General features: G+C 40.3%; 1 protein-coding gene across 8 annotated transcripts in view; it reads left to right on the top strand.

Annotated features, from left to right (window-relative positions):
* LOC140537170 (protocadherin gamma-C5-like) overlaps positions 1 to 15825 on the top strand; it is a 226653-nt gene that overhangs the window by 25493 nt on the left and 185335 nt on the right. The window contains exon 1 of one of the 8 annotated variants that reach the window (XM_072659471.1): positions 411 to 2954. The exons of 3 other annotated variants lie outside the window; for them this stretch is intronic. In XM_072659471.1, the coding sequence (XP_072515572.1) occupies positions 552 to 2954 (2403 nt within the window). In that variant the 5' untranslated portion in view covers positions 411 to 551. Of the gene's footprint in view, positions 1 to 410; positions 2955 to 4044; positions 6511 to 11970; positions 14490 to 15825 lie in introns of those variants that run through there. 4 more of the 8 variants (XM_072659483.1, XM_072659456.1, XM_072659470.1 and 1 more) reach the window with 4 other exon arrangements.

Here is a 15825-nt window from a genome sequence, read left to right as displayed (position 1 = left end):
ATTGTGTCTTTGCTTTCTTCTACGAAGTATTTTTACACCATTTTCAGCACGACGGTTTGGTGGACAGCGCCAGAGACTGAGAGTGTGCTTGTTTTTAATCGTTTAGGTGCAGATTAGTTTCTGACAATGTAACTGAAGATATGCACTTTTTTGTTTGTAAACTATATTTAAATGTCTCTACCTGCGTATGTGTCCCTCTGTGTCGAATTGATTTGTCAATAACTGGTGTGGAAATATGAGAAATTATAGACATTGTTCAAAGCTGTATTGAAGTGTTCAAATGTTTCCTTGTTAAGTGGTTTCCTTATTCGCCATGCAGTTTCCTAAAAATGCGCAGAGCGTCGCTACTCGCCTGCGTTGGGTAGAAGTAATGACTCTCCACCTACCACAAGGCCATTTTACTAAAATGGGCAGCGGGTGGAATCAGTAGAACGACAATACTGGCGCTGATCGTTGGTTGTACTGAATCATTTTCAAGGTATCGCGCTTTCAAGGTTCGTATAAATAGACGCGAGCGCAGAGGACTTTTCAAAGCATTTCAGAGATATAAAATGGAATTCAGAGGACGGACGCTTTCTTCTTTTCTCATTGGACTGCTGGGGTTCTTTGTTGGATTTCTACGCATCATCCATGGCGATATAAACTATTCTGTTCCTGAGGAGACGAAAATTGGATATGTGATTGGAAATATTGCCAAGGACATCGGGTTAAACGCTAAGATGTTATCGACACGCAAGGCACGTTTGGATGTCGACGATGATGGCAAAATTCACTGTGATGTTTTGAGCTCTGGTGATCTGGTCGTTGCAGAGAGAATTGACAGAGAGGAGATTTGCGGGGCAAAGACCGCATGTTTTTTTAAATATGAAATAATTCTTGAAAATCCATTAGAACTACACCGTGTGATGATAGAGATACAAGATATCAACGATCATTCTCCGTCATTTGCAAGCAATGTCATCAAGATTGAGATTCGAGAATCGGCAGACAAAGGTGCTCGTTTTGCAGTTAATGGTGCTTACGATGCAGATATTGGTCTAAATGGGGTCCAAAGCTATTTCCTGCAAAATAATGAACACTTTAGTTTTGATGTCCATGCCAAACCAGGTGGGGGGATGTATGGAGAATTGGTGTTAAAGAAAGAGCTAGATCGTGAACAACAGCAGGAACTGACACTGATACTCATTGCCAAAGATGGTGGAAGCCCACAGAGATCTGGCAGTGCAGCTATTCGAGTTACAGTTCTAGACGCTAATGATAACGTACCAGTGTTTAGTCAGAAGGTATATAAAGTGAATGTACCTGAAAATTCTGCTTCAGGCACTGTTGTGGCGACGGTTACAGCCACAGATGCTGACGAAGGTGCGAACGGTCTAGTCACTTATGAATTTGGACACATATCTGAGGAGCTAAACAGATTATTCAAATTGAATCCGAAAACAGGGGATATTATTTTAGACGGGCAGGTGGATTTTGAGAGAGAGTCGACATATGAACTTAGTATACTGGGTAGGGATGGGTCTGGGTTAGCTTCATTTGCGAGCGTCATCGTGGAAGTGGCTGATGTGAATGACAATGCACCAGCAATATTTCTCAAATCTGTTCAAAATTCAGTCCCTGAAAATGCAGCACCAGGCACCGAAGTTGGCATAATTAATATCCAGGATAAAGACACAGGAAAAAACAAACAAGTCCGTTGTTTCATTCAGCAAGATGTTCCATTCAAGTTAATTCCTTCAATTAAGAATTATTTTTCAATTGTGACTACCGGCGAACTTGACCGAGAACTGATAACAGATTACAACATAACAGTAACAGCCACTGATGAAGGTACTCCACCATTATCTTCTTCTAAGGTCATACAGTTGTCTGTTGCAGACGTCAATGACAATGTCCCTGTATTTAAAGAGCAGGCATACAAAGCTTATGTTGGTGAGAATAACAAACCCGGCACCTCTGTTTGTTCTGTTACTGCAAGAGATCCAGACTGGAGGCAAAACGGGACCTTGCTGTATTCCCTGGTACCCAGTGAGGTCAACGGTGTTCCAGTGTCCTCATTTCTGTCTGTAAATGCAGACACAGGGGTGATCCATGCTGTGAGGTCCTTTGATTATGAACAGTTCAGAAGCTTCAAAGTCCAGGTTGTAGCCAGAGACAACGGTTCTCCTCCACTCAGCAGCAACACGACTGTGAGTGTGTTCATAACAGATGAGAATGATAACTCTCCACAGATATTATACCCTGCTCCAGAGGGAAAGTCTTTAATGACTGAGATGGTCCCTAAAGCTGCACTTTCCGGCTCTCTGGTATCCAAGGTGATCGCTGTGGATGCTGACTCTGGACAGAATGCTTGGCTGTCCTACCACATTATAAAGTCTATTGATCCAGGACTTTTCACTATTGGTCTCCACAGTGGTGAGATCAGGGCGCAGCGGGACATCACTGAATCTGACAGCATGAAGCAGAACCTCGTTATTTCAGTGAAAGATAATGGACAGCCTCCTCTCTCTGCAACCTGTTCTGTGTATTTACTTATTTCTGATAACCTCGCAGAAGTTCCAGAACTGAAGGACATGACTTATGAAGAGAGCAACTCCAAACTAACATCATATTTGATCATCGCACTTGTTTCAGTGTCCACCTTCTTTCTGACATTCATTATCCTAATCCTGGCTATAAAGTTTTGTCACAGAAGAAAGCCCAGACTGTTATTTGATGGAGCAGTGGCCATTCCCAGCGCATATCTCCCTCCCAACTATGCAGAGGTTGAGGGAGCTGGAACTCTCCGCAGTTCTTACAATTATGACGCGTACCTAACAACAGGCTCACACACCAGTGACTTCAAGTTCATCAGATCCTACAATGACAACACACTTCCTGCTGGTGGCACTCTGAGGAAGAGCCCAGATGATTCAAATATTATTAGTATTTGCGATCCTAGTGAAATCTTGGAGGTAAGTTGCTCTATTTCGTTTAATACAGCTGTTGTGTGCAATTGTACTATTATTTTATATTTTCTTTTGTACGCTTTTTGGGGTGATGTGCACTACTGACTGTCTGAGCAACAACAAAATCATTAACATAATTTAATAATAAGATTTTTTTTAGTTCTTCTTCTTCTTATTATTATTATTATTAGTAGTAGTAGTTGCAGTAGTAGTAGTAGTAACTGCAGTCAGTAGTAGTACTGTTCATTCTTCCATTTTCCAAAGTCGTTATTAAGTAATGTGGTTTCTTTATTCGTATATTAACTTTCTGATTTTTCTAAACGTTTTTACAGTATGTCAAGATAATTTACTCTAATTTTGAGCAAGATAGCCTGTCGTGTTTTACAAAGGTAACTTGTAGTTGTTTTCAAAACATTGAGAAAACGTGTCAGCAAATGTATTTAACATTTATTTTACATCACAAGCTCATTTAAAACATATTTGTCAATGTACAGTTTATGTTGAAACTACAGATTACACTAGAACATGTGCAAATAAACTGAAATATGAAATAAACCATTTTGAAACAGTATGAAGCACATACTGCTTCCAGATTTATCCTGGACGCCCCAGCAGCCAGCGCATGGATTGGTCACAGTCCATAAACAACTCACATGATTTAACATCATAAAGCACTTATTTATCGACTCAGGTGTTGGGTGGAAGTTATAAGTAATACTAGACTCCCAGAAGGAGAGCTTTTGGAATGTTTTAGTGAACTCTGTGAAATAAAATTTCTACTTTTTTGCAGTTTTGATATTCATATTTGTTCTAATATTTGTGTTATTCTGAGAAAATAAACACTCACTGCGCAGAAATTAGCATTTTTCTATTTAATATTTTACAGCTGACTAAATATTTGGCGCCGTTCTGTATATGTGTAAAACATTTTAAAACTTAATGAAGTCAGAGATGTGCGGTTCCAACACAAACCTCAGAGTGTCGCTCTCAGCTAGCGTTACAAGTCATGTTAAGGTGTCCTCCCATAATCTTTCTTTTTTTTTACATGAGGAACGCATTCTCATTTTCAGTTAACACAAAGGACGTCGTTGCATTTAAACGTTAGACTATTTCTTGGTGAATTTTACGCGACCTTGGGTTGATAGACTCTTTCGTCTAAGTACTAAACATGAATGACACAGGATTAAGCAGCATCTTGTTGTTTCTTGTCGTTTTGTCGCTGCTTCGAGGCAGTCATGGCGATTTAACCTACTCTGTACCAGAGGAGATGAAACGAGGGTCGGTCGTGGGAAGCATTGCTGCAGATCTCGGATTGGATTCCAAAAGACTTTCCGACAGAAAAGCACGGTTGAATGTAGATGGTAGCGGGAAGCGTTTCATGGATATTGATTACAACACTGGAAAGATGATTGTAGCAGAGATTGTTGACCGAGAGGAGCTTTGTGGTTCGAGGCCATCATGCGTGTTAAAATACAGTCTTGTACTGGAGAAACCTTTGGAGTTGCACGCTGTCACGATTCAAATTGAGGACGTTAATGACAATTCTCCACAATTTTCCACCGATGCGATTAAACTTGAGATACGAGAATCCGCGGTTAAAGGGACCTCGTTTCTTTTAGGCGAGGCTCACGATGCGGATGTTGGACCAAACTCAGTTCAAGGATATTCCCTGGAGAAGAATGCTCATTTTTCTTTAAACATTAGAACTAGCATTGACGGTGGTAAATACAGCGAACTGGTTCTGGATAAAGAGCTGGACCGTGAACAGGAACAGTACATGACTTTAATTCTTACTGCGACTGACGGTGGTAGACCGCAGAGATCTGGTTCTGTAGTTATAAATATCACTGTACTAGACGCTAATGATAACGTCCCAGTGTTTAGTCAGTCTACCTACAGGGTTAGTTTGCCTGAAAACTGTGGAATAGGCACCTCTGTGGTTACTGTAAGTGCAAACGATATTGATGAGGGCATAAACGGAGAGGTAATATACGAATTTAGTAGACTGCCTGACAAAGCTTCCAGGATATTTTCTTTGGATAAGACTACTGGAGAAATTAAAGTGATTGGACATATTGATTATGAAGAAGAAACATTTTATGAGTTGCGTATACAAGCAAAAGATGGACTAGGGCTGGCATCAAATGCCAAAGTAATAGTTGAAGTCACTGATGTAAATGATAATGAACCTGTTGTTGTCATTCAGTCTATTTCTAGCCCAGTTTCTGAAAATACAGAATCTGGTACAGAGGTAGGCATCATAAATGTACAAGATAAGGACTCTGGTGAAAATCAACAGATTCACTGCAAAATCCAGGGAAATGTTCCATTCAGATTAAACCCATCCATAAAAAACTTCTATTCTATTGTCACCACTGGTCCACTAGATCGTGAACATATAACTGATTATAGTCTTACAATTGTTGCAACTGATGAGGGCAGTCCCCCACTTTCATCATCTAAAATAATTAACCTGTCTATTTCAGATGTCAATGACAATTATCCTGTATTTGAAAAGCAATTATACAGTTCACATGTAACTGAGAATAACAAACCAGGCACTTCTATATGTTCTGTTATTGCAAGAGACCCAGACTGGAGGCAGAACGGCACAGTGGTGTATTCCCTGCTGCCCAGTGAGGTCGACGGAGTTCCAGTGTCCTCATATTTATCTGTAAATGCAGACACAGGAGTGATCCATGCTGTGAGGTCATTCGATTATGAACAGTTCAGGAGCTTCAAAGTCCAGGTTGTAGCCAGAGACAACGGTTCTCCTCCACTCAGCAGCAACACGACTGTGAGTGTGTTCATAACAGATGAGAATGACAACTCTCCACAGATATTATACCCTGCTCCAGAGGGAAAGTCTGTAATGACTGAGATGGTCCCCAAGTCTGCTCTGTCAGGCTCTTTGGTCTCCAAGGTGATCGCTGTGGATGCTGACTCTGGCCAGAATTCGTGGCTGTCCTACCACATTATCAAGTGTACAGATCCAGGACTTTTCACCATTGGTCTCCACAGTGGTGAGATCAGGGCGCAGCGGGACATCACTGAATCTGACAGCATGAAGCAGAACCTTGTTATTTCAGTGAAGGATAATGGACAGCCTCCTCTCTCTGCAACCTGTTCTGTGTATTTACTTATTTCTGATAACCTCGCTGAAGTCCCAGAATTGAAGGACATGACTTATGAAGAGAGCAACTCCAAACTCACTTCATATTTGATAATTGCACTTGTTTCAGTGTCCACCTTCTTTCTCACCTTTATTATCCTGATCCTGGCTATAAGGTTTTGCCACAGGAGAAAGCCCAGACTGTTGTTTGATGGAGCAGTGGCCATTCCCAGTGCATATCTCCCTCCTAACTATGCAGAGGTTGAGGGAGCTGGAACTCTTCGCAGTTCTTACAATTATGACGCATACCTAACAACAGGCTCACACACCAGTGACTTCAAATTCATCAGATCCTACAATGACAATACTCTACCTGCTGGTGGCACTTTGAGGAAGAGCCCAGATGATTCAAATATAATCAGTTTCACCGATGCAGGTGAAACACTAGCGGTAAGGTGAACATTTCTGTCTTTCTGCTTTGTGTTGACCATGTACCTCCTAAAGGCACCTTCGGAACAGTATTTTTCCTGTGTAGTCAAAGCAGTTATGGTCGCTGTCTATGCCTGTATTGTTTTTTGTTGTACAGTTCCTCCAATGAAGACTACTTGCAATCAGAACTCCACATATGATTGCCTGTTGTTCCTTCTAGTCTCTGCCACTATAGTTTCTTCAAAGTTGACCTCTTTGTTCGCTTTTCAAAATTCTCCTCTATCCTTTAGCACTGAGTTGATGCGCAGCATGTCCCTCAGTGTTTGTTCAGCTTTCTCACTGATAATCTTACAGTGTTTACTGGAAGGTATAATCACTCGGACGCTATTTTTTTGTCTTGTGTATGTCGAAATCTTTGTCTCTAATATTGAGATGTGGTTTAGTGTTCATTATCAAAAGTTTCCTTCACAGTCACAGTCTGACTTACACACAGTGGCCCATTTGTTAGGTATTTATGTACTCTTATTGGCAAATATTAAATATAATATGCTAGAAGGTTCTGCAGCATTTAGCTAGAGTTGAATACTGTTTTGTGACTTTGATTGTGTTTTAGGGTAAATTACTTTTGTAACACACAAGCTTAATCTTGCTTACAAGAATCAAAAATGTACCTTGTTTTCAATAGGATTCTGACTTCAGACATCATTTAAAGAAAATTAAGTGTATATGTGGGGATGATAAGCTGTCTAATCTTGTCCAAAAGTTTTAAAGTCAGTATTTGAACGTTAAATGGTATTTTTAACCTTAAACACTGATTCACGTAATTCATTATTACGTGGGTGGTTGTTGTCTGACTTTCTTTTTGAATTGTGTCTTTGCTTTCTTCTACGAAGTATTTTTACACCAATTTCAGCACGACGGTTTGGTGGACAGCGCCAGAGACTGCAAGTGTGCTTGTTTTTTAATCGTGTAGGTGCAGATTAGTTTCTGGCAATGTAACTGAAGACATGTACTTTTTTGTTTGTAAGCTATATTTAAATGTCTTCACTTGCGTATGTGTCCCACTCTGTGTTGAATGGATTTGGCAATACCTGGTGTGAATATATCAGAAATTATAGACATTGTTCAAAGCTATAGTGAAGTGTTCAAAGGTTTTCTTTGTTAAGTGGTTTCCTTTTTCGCCATGCAGTTTCCTAAAAATGCGCAGAGCGTCGCTACTCGCCTGCGTTGGGACAAAGCAATGACTCTCCACCTACCACAAGGCCATTTTACTAAAATGGGCAGAGGGTGGAATCACATTACTACAACATTGGCGCTTGTCGTTGGTTGTACTGAATCATTTTCGAGGTATCGCGCTTTTACGGTTTGTATACATAGACGCGAGTGCAGACGACTTTTCAAGGCTTTTCACATATAAAAAATGGAATTCGGAAGACAGAGCCGTCCTTCGTTTCTCGTCGGACTGCTGGGATTCCTTGTTGGATTTCTACGCATCGTCCATGGAGAAATAAACTACTCTGTTTCAGAAGAGACGAAAATTGGATATGTGATTGGAAATATTGCCAAGGACATCGGGTTAAACGCTAAGATGTTATCGACACGCAAGGCACGTTTGGATGTCGACGATGATGGCAAAATTTACTGTGATGTTTTGAGCTCCGGTGATCTGGTCGTTGCAGAGAGAATTGACAGAGAGGAGATTTGCGGGGCAAAGATCGCATGTTTTTTAAAATATGAAATAATTCTAGAAAATCCATTAGAACTACACCGTGTGATGATAGAGGTACAAGACATTAACGATAATTCTCCGTCGTTTGCAAGCGATATTATCAAATTTGAGATAGCAGAATCAGCAGACAAAGGTGCTCGTTTTGCAGTGAATGGTGCTTACGATGCAGATATTGGTCTCAATGGGGTCCAAAGCTATTTGCTGCAAAATAATGAACACTTTAATTTTGATGTCCATGCCAAAGCAGGTGGGGGCATGTATGGAGAATTGGTGTTAAAGAAAGAGCTAGATCGTGAACAACAGCAGGAACTGACACTGATACTCATTGCGAAAGATGGTGGAAGCCCACAGAGATCTGGCAGTACAGCTATTCGCGTTACAGTTCTAGACGCTAATGACAACGTACCAGTGTTTAGTCAGAATATATATAAAGTGAATGTACCTGAAAATTCTGCTTCAGGCACTGTTGTGGCCACGGTCACAGCAACAGATGCTGACGAAGGTCCGAACGGTCTAGTGACTTATGAATTTGGACACATATCCGAGGAGTTAAACAGATTATTCAAATTGAATCCGAAAACAGGGGATATTATTTTAGACGGGCAGGTGGATTTTGAGAGAGAGTCGAGGTTTGAACTTAATATACAAGGTAAGGATGGGTCTGGGCTAGCTTCATTTGCGAGCGTCATCGTGGAAGTGGCTGATGTGAATGACAATGCGCCAGCAATATTTCTCAAATCTGTTCAAAATTCAGTCCCTGAAAATGCAGCACCAGGCACCGAAGTTGGCATAATTAATATCCAGGATAAAGACACAGGAAAAAACAAACAAGTCCGTTGTTTCATTCAGCAAGATGTTCCATTCAAGTTAATTCCTTCAATTAAGAATTATTTTTCAATTGTGACTACCGGCGAACTTGACCGAGAACTGATAGCAGATTTTAACATAACAGTAACAGCCACTGATGAAGGTACTCCACCATTATCTTCTTCTAAGGTCATACAGTTATCTGTTGCAGACGTTAACGACAACTTCCCTGTATTTAAAGAGCAGGGATACAAAGCTTATGTTGGTGAGAATAACAAACCCGGCACCTCTGTTTGTTCTGTTACTGCAAGAGATCCAGACTGGAGGCAAAACGGTACCGTGCTGTATTCTCTGGTACCCAGTGAGGTCAACGGTGTACCAGTGTCCTCATTTCTGTCTGTAAATGCAGACACAGGGGTGATCCATGCTGTGAGGTCATTTGATTATGAACAGTTCAGAAGCTTCAAAGTCCAGGTTGTAGCCAGAGACAACGGTTCTCCTCCACTCAGCAGCAACACGACTGTGAGTGTGTTCATAACAGATGAGAATGATAACTCTCCACAGATATTATACCCTGCTCCAGAGGGGAAGTCTTTAATGACTGAGATGGTCCCCAAAGCTGCTCTGTCAGGCTCTCTGGTCTCCAAGGTGATCGCTGTGGATGCTGACTCTGGACAGAATGCTTGGCTGTCCTATCACATTATCAAGTCTACTGATCCAGGACTTTTCACCATTGGTCTCCACAGTGGAGAGATCAGGGCGCAGCGGGATGTTACTGAAACTGACAGCATGAAGCAGAACCTTGTTATATCAGTGAATGATCATGGACAGCCTCCTCTCTCTGCAACCTGTTCTGTGAATTTACTCATTTCTGATAACCTTGCTGAAGTTCCAGAACTTAAGGACATGACTTATGAAGAGAGCAACTCCAAACTAACATCATATTTGATTATCGCACTTGTTTCGGTGTCCACCTTCTTTCTGACATTCATTATCCTGATCCTATCGTTGAGATTTTGCCACAGAAGAAAGCCCAGACTGTTATTTGATGGAGCAGTGGCCATTCCCAGTGCCTATCTCCCTCCTAATTATGCGGAGGTTGAGGGAGCAGGAACTCTCCGCAGTTCTTACAATTATGACGCATACCTAACAACAGGCTCCCACACAAGTGACTTCAAATTCATCAGATCCTACAATGACAATACACTGCCTGCTGTTGGCACTCTGAGGAAAAGCCCAGATGATTCAAATATAATCAGTTTCTGTGATGTAGGTGAAACACTAGAGGTAAGATAAATGTTTCAGTGTTTCTTCTTTGTGTTGACCATGTGCTTCCTAAAGGCAACTTTGGGACAGTTTTTTTTTCTTATGTAGTCAAAGCAATCATGGTTGCTGTTTATTCTTGCATTCTTTATTGTTAAATACACAGTGCTTTCTGGACAGGCCAGTTGGATTCAGAGCTGTTGATATTGTTGACTGTTGTGCCTTCCAATCAAAGCTAATACAGCCTTTTCAAAGTTTAGCTCTTTCTTCACCTTTTAAAAGTCTCTTCTGTCCTTTAACACTCAGTTAATGGACAGCCATGTCCCGCAGTGTTTGTGTGCAATGATTTAGCTATTTTACTGCAGATTATACTGGAAGATCCTATCACTTGCATGCTATTTTTTAGCAGTTTCCTATCTTGTGCAAGCCTGAACCTTTATCTTTGATTTTCTTGAAATGTATTTTGGTCAGACTTACTTCAGATTTACAGTCTGGCCAATGATATTTAAAATATTTTTATGACTTTCAGGAAAAGGCCAATTGAAAGTCATTCATGTCATCTTTATGGTACTCATTCAAGTAAATATGCTAAGGGCTTCTACACTGATTGGTAGGCGTTTAATCCTGTTTTGTGACTTACAGATTTTCTTCATACTGTATTTTATTACATTAAATCAATATTTATTTTGAATATTTGTAAAAAAACAATCTGACATCACAGTGTAGTAAAGTGCCTTTGGTAATTCAGACAAATGTGATTATCCTTAAGAGTAAAATACTTTTGTAAAACACTTGCTTTACAAATTGTGAGTGTTGTCCTTGTCTTCTTGCTGATTGGAGCTTTTCTTAACCTTGTTAAAAAGAATCAAAAACATATGTTGTATTTTAAGCCTTCCCCATTTTTTGAGCACTGCTAAAAACGTGATTTGATCTGTTCATATGTTTCAGACATCATGTACAGAAAATCAAGTGAGTAGAGGGGGTTTAGGAGATCCCAGCTTAAAAACATGTTCAAGTGTGAAAGAATTTAGTATAATTGTAGTCCCTGATGGGTGTTCAGCTGCCAAAGCTTGTCAAAAAGTAGGTTTTTGTTCTGCTAGAATTTAAAGGTTAAAAATCATTTTAACCTTAAACACTGATTTAGCTTTGCATTCTCTTGGTGGAATAAAATACACTCTCAGCATAGAATGAGGCTTGGTTGCATTATTAAGTAGGTGGTTGCTGTCGGACATATTTGTTAAATCGTGTCTGTCCTTTCATCTATGAAGCATTCTTACATTCATTTCAGCACCACGGTTTAGCGGACAGCACTAGAGACTGTGAGTGTGCTTGCTTTTGACAAGTGTTAGTGCAGATTAGTTTTTGGTCAGGTAACTAATGTAAGATATGTACTTTTTTATTTGTAAGCTATATTTAAATGTCTTTACCTCTGTTTGTGTTTCTCCGTGTGTCGAATGGATTTGGCAATACCTGGTGTGAATATATGAGAAATGATAGACATTGTTCAAAGCTATAGTGAAGTGTTGAAAGGATTCCCTGTTAAGTGGTTTCCTTTTTCGCCATGCAGTTTCCTAAAAATGCGCAGAGCGTCGCTACTCGCCTGCGTTGGGACAAAGCAGTGACTTTCCACCTACCACAAGGCCATTTTACTAAAATGGGCAGAGGGTGGAATCACATTACTACAAAATTGGTGCTTGTCGTTGGTTGTACTGAATCATTTTCGAGGTATCGCGCTTTCACGGTTTGTATACATAGACGCGAGTGCAGACGACTTTTCAAGGCTTTTCACATATAAAAAATGGAATTCGGAAGACAGAGCCGTCCTTCGTTTCTCGTCGGACTGCTGGGATTCCTTGTTGGATTTCTACGCATCGTCCATGGAGAAATAAACTACTCTGTTTCAGAAGAGACGAAAATTGGATATGTGATTGGAAATATTGCCAATGACATCGGGTTAAACGCTAAGGTGTTATCGACACGCAAGGCACGTTTGGATGTCGACGATGATGGCAAAATTTACTGTGATGTTTTGAGCTCCGGTGATCTGGTCGTTGCAGAGAGAATTGACAGAGAGGAGATTTGCGGGGCAAAGACCGCATGTTTTTTAAAATATGAAATAATTCTAGAAAATCCATTAGAACTACATCATGTGGTGATAGAGGTACAAGACATTAACGATAATTCTCCGTCGTTTGCAAGCGATATTATCAAATTTGAGATTCGAGAATCAGCAATCAAAGGTGCTCGTTTTGCTGTGAATGGTGCCTACGATGCAGATATTGGTCTTAATGCGGTCCAAAGCTATTTGCTGCAAAATAATGAACACTTTAATTTTGATTTCCATGCCAAAGCAGGTGGGGGGATGTTTGGAGAATTGGTGTTAAAGAAAGAGCTAGATCGTGAACAACAGCAGGAACTGACACTGATACTCATTGCGAAAGATGGTGGAAGCCCACAGAGATCTGGCAGTGCAGCTATTCGCGTTACAGTTCTAGACGCTAATGACAACGTACCAGTGTTTAGTCAGAATATATATAAAGTAAATCTACCTGAAAATTCTGCTTCAGGCACTGTTGTGGCGACGGTTACAGCAACAGATGCTGACGAAGGTCCGAACGGTCTAGTGACTTATGAATTTGGACACATATCCGAGGAGTTAAACAGATTATTCAAATTGAATCCGAAAACAGGGGATATTATTTTAGACGGGCAGGTGGATTTTGAGAGAGAGTCGAGGTTTGAACTTAATATACAAGGTAAGGATGGGTCTGGGCTAGCTTCATTTGCGAGCGTCATCGTGGAAGTAGCTGATGTGAATGACAATGCACCAGCAATATTTCTCAAATCTGTTCAAAATTTAGTCCCTGAAAATGCAGCACCAGGCACCGAAGTTGGCATAATTAATATCCAGGATAAAGACACAGGAAAAAACAAACAAGTCCGTTGTTTCATTCAGCAAGATGTTCCATTCAAGTTAATTCCTTCAATTAAGAATTATTTTTCAATTGTGACTACCGGCGAACTTGACCGAGAACTGATAGCAGATTACAACATAACAGTAACAGCCACTGATGAAGGTACTCCACCATTATCTTCTTCTAAGGTCATACAGTTATCTGTTGCAGATGTTAACGACAACTTCCCTGTATTTAAAGAGCAGGGATACAAAGCTTATGTTGGTGAGAATAACAAACCCGGCACCTCTGTTTGTTCTGTTACTGCAAGAGATCCAGACTGGAGGCAAAACGGTACCGTGCTGTATTCTCTGGTATCCAGTGAGGTCAACGGTGTACCAGTGTCCTCATTTCTGTCTGTAAATGCAGACACAGGGGTGATCCATGCTGCGAGGTCATTTGATTATGAACAGTTCAGAAGCTTCAAAGTCCAGGTTGTAGCCAGAGACAACGGTTCTCCTCCACTCAGCAGCAACACGACTGTGAGTGTGTTCATAACAGATGAGAATGATAACTCTCCACAGATATTATACCCTGCTCCAGAGGGGAAGTCTTTAATGACTGAGATGGTCCCCAAAGCTGCTCTGTCAGGCTCTTTGGTCTCCAAGGTGATCGCTGTGGATGCTGACTCTGGACAGAATGCTTGGCTGTCCTACCACATTATCAAGTGTACAGATCCAGGACTTTTCACCATTGGTCTCCACAGTGGAGAGATCAGGGCACAGCGGGATGTTACTGAATCTGACAGCATGAAGCAGAACCTTGTTATATCAGTGAATGATCATGGACAGCCTCCTCTCTCTGCAACCTGTTCTGTGAATTTACTCATTTCTGATAACCTCGCTGAAGTTCCAGAACTTAAGGACATGACTTATGAAGAGAGCAACTCCAAACTAACATCATATTTGATTATCGCACTTGTTTCGGTGTCCACCTTCTTTCTGACATTCATTATCCTGATCCTATCGTTGAGATTTTGCCACAGAAGAAAGCCCAGACTGTTATTTGATGGAGCAGTGGCCATTCCCAGTGCCTATCTCCCTCCTAATTATGCGGAGGTTGAGGGAGCAGGAACTCTCCGCAGTTCTTACAATTATGACGCATACCTAACAACAGGCTCCCACACAAGTGACTTCAAATTCATCAGATCCTACAATGACAATACACTGCCTGCTGTTGGCACTCTGAGGAAAAGCCCAGATGATTCCAATATAATCAGTTTCTGTGATGTAGGTGAAACACTAGAGGTAAGATGAATGTTTCAGTGTTTCTGCTTTGTGTTGACCATGTGCTTCCTAAAGGCAACTTTGGGACAGTTTTTTTTCTTATGTAGTCAAAGCAATCATGGTTGCTGTTTATTCCTGCATTCTTTATTGTTAAATACACAGTGCTTTCTGGACAGGCCAGTTGGATTCAGAGCTGTTGATATTGTTGACTGTTGTGCCTTCCAATCAAAGCTAATACAGCCTTTTCAAAGTTTAGCTCTTTCTTCACCTTTTAAAAGTCTCCTCTGTCGTTTAACACTCAGTTAATGGACAGCCATGTCCCGCAGTGTTTGTGTGCAATGATTTAGCTATTTTACTGCAGATTATACTGGAAGATCCTATCACTTACATGCTATTTTTTAAGCAGTTTCCTATCTTGTGCAAGCCTGAACCTTTATCTTTGATTTTCTTGAAATGTATTTTGGTCAGACTTACTTCAGATTTACAGTCTGGCCAATGATATTTAAAATATTTTTATGACTTTCAGGAAAAGGCCAATTGAAAGTCATTCATGTCATCTTTATGGTACTCATTCAAGTAAATATGCTAAGGGCTTCTACACTGATTGGTAGGCGTTTAATCCTGTTTTGTGACTTACAGATTTTCTTCATACTGTATTTTATTACATTAAATAATTTTTTTTTTGAATATTTTTAAAAAAACAATCTGACATCACAGTGTAGTAAAGTGCCTTTGGTAATTCAGACAAATGTGATTATCTTTAAGAGTAAAATACTTTTGTAAAACACTTGCTTTACAAATTGTGAGTGTTGTCCTTGTCTTCTTGCTGATTGGAGCTTTTCTTAACCTTGTTAAAAAGAATCAAAAACATATGTTGTATTTTAAGCCTTCCCCATTTTTTGAGCACTGCTAAAAACGTGATTTGATCTGTTCATATGTTTCAGACATCATGTACAGAAAATCAAGTGAGTAGAGGGGGTTTAGGATATCCTAGCTTAAAAACATGTTCAAGTGTGAAAGAATTTAGTATAATTGTAGTCCCTGATGGGTGTTCAGCTGCCAAAGCTTGTCAAAAAGTAGGTTTTTGTTCTGCTAGAATTTAAAGGTTAAAAATCATTTTAACCTTAAACACTGATTTAGCTTTGCATTCTCTTGGCGGAATAAAATACACTCTCAGCATAGAATGAGGCTTGGTTGCATTATTAAGTAGGTGGTTGCTGTCAGACATATTTGTTAAATCGTGTCTGTCCTTTCATCTATGAAGCATTCTTACATTCATTTCAGCACCACGGTTTAGCGGACAGCGCTAGAGACTGTGAGTGTGCTTGCTTTTGACAAGTGTTAGTGCAGATTAGTT

This window comes from Salminus brasiliensis, chromosome 16 (genome assembly GCF_030463535.1).
Source record: "Salminus brasiliensis chromosome 16, fSalBra1.hap2, whole genome shotgun sequence".
Taxonomy (NCBI): domain Eukaryota; kingdom Metazoa; phylum Chordata; class Actinopteri; order Characiformes; family Bryconidae; genus Salminus; species Salminus brasiliensis.
The sequence above is the reverse complement of the archived record's forward strand: the minus strand, read 5'-3'. Positions and strand labels throughout refer to the sequence as shown.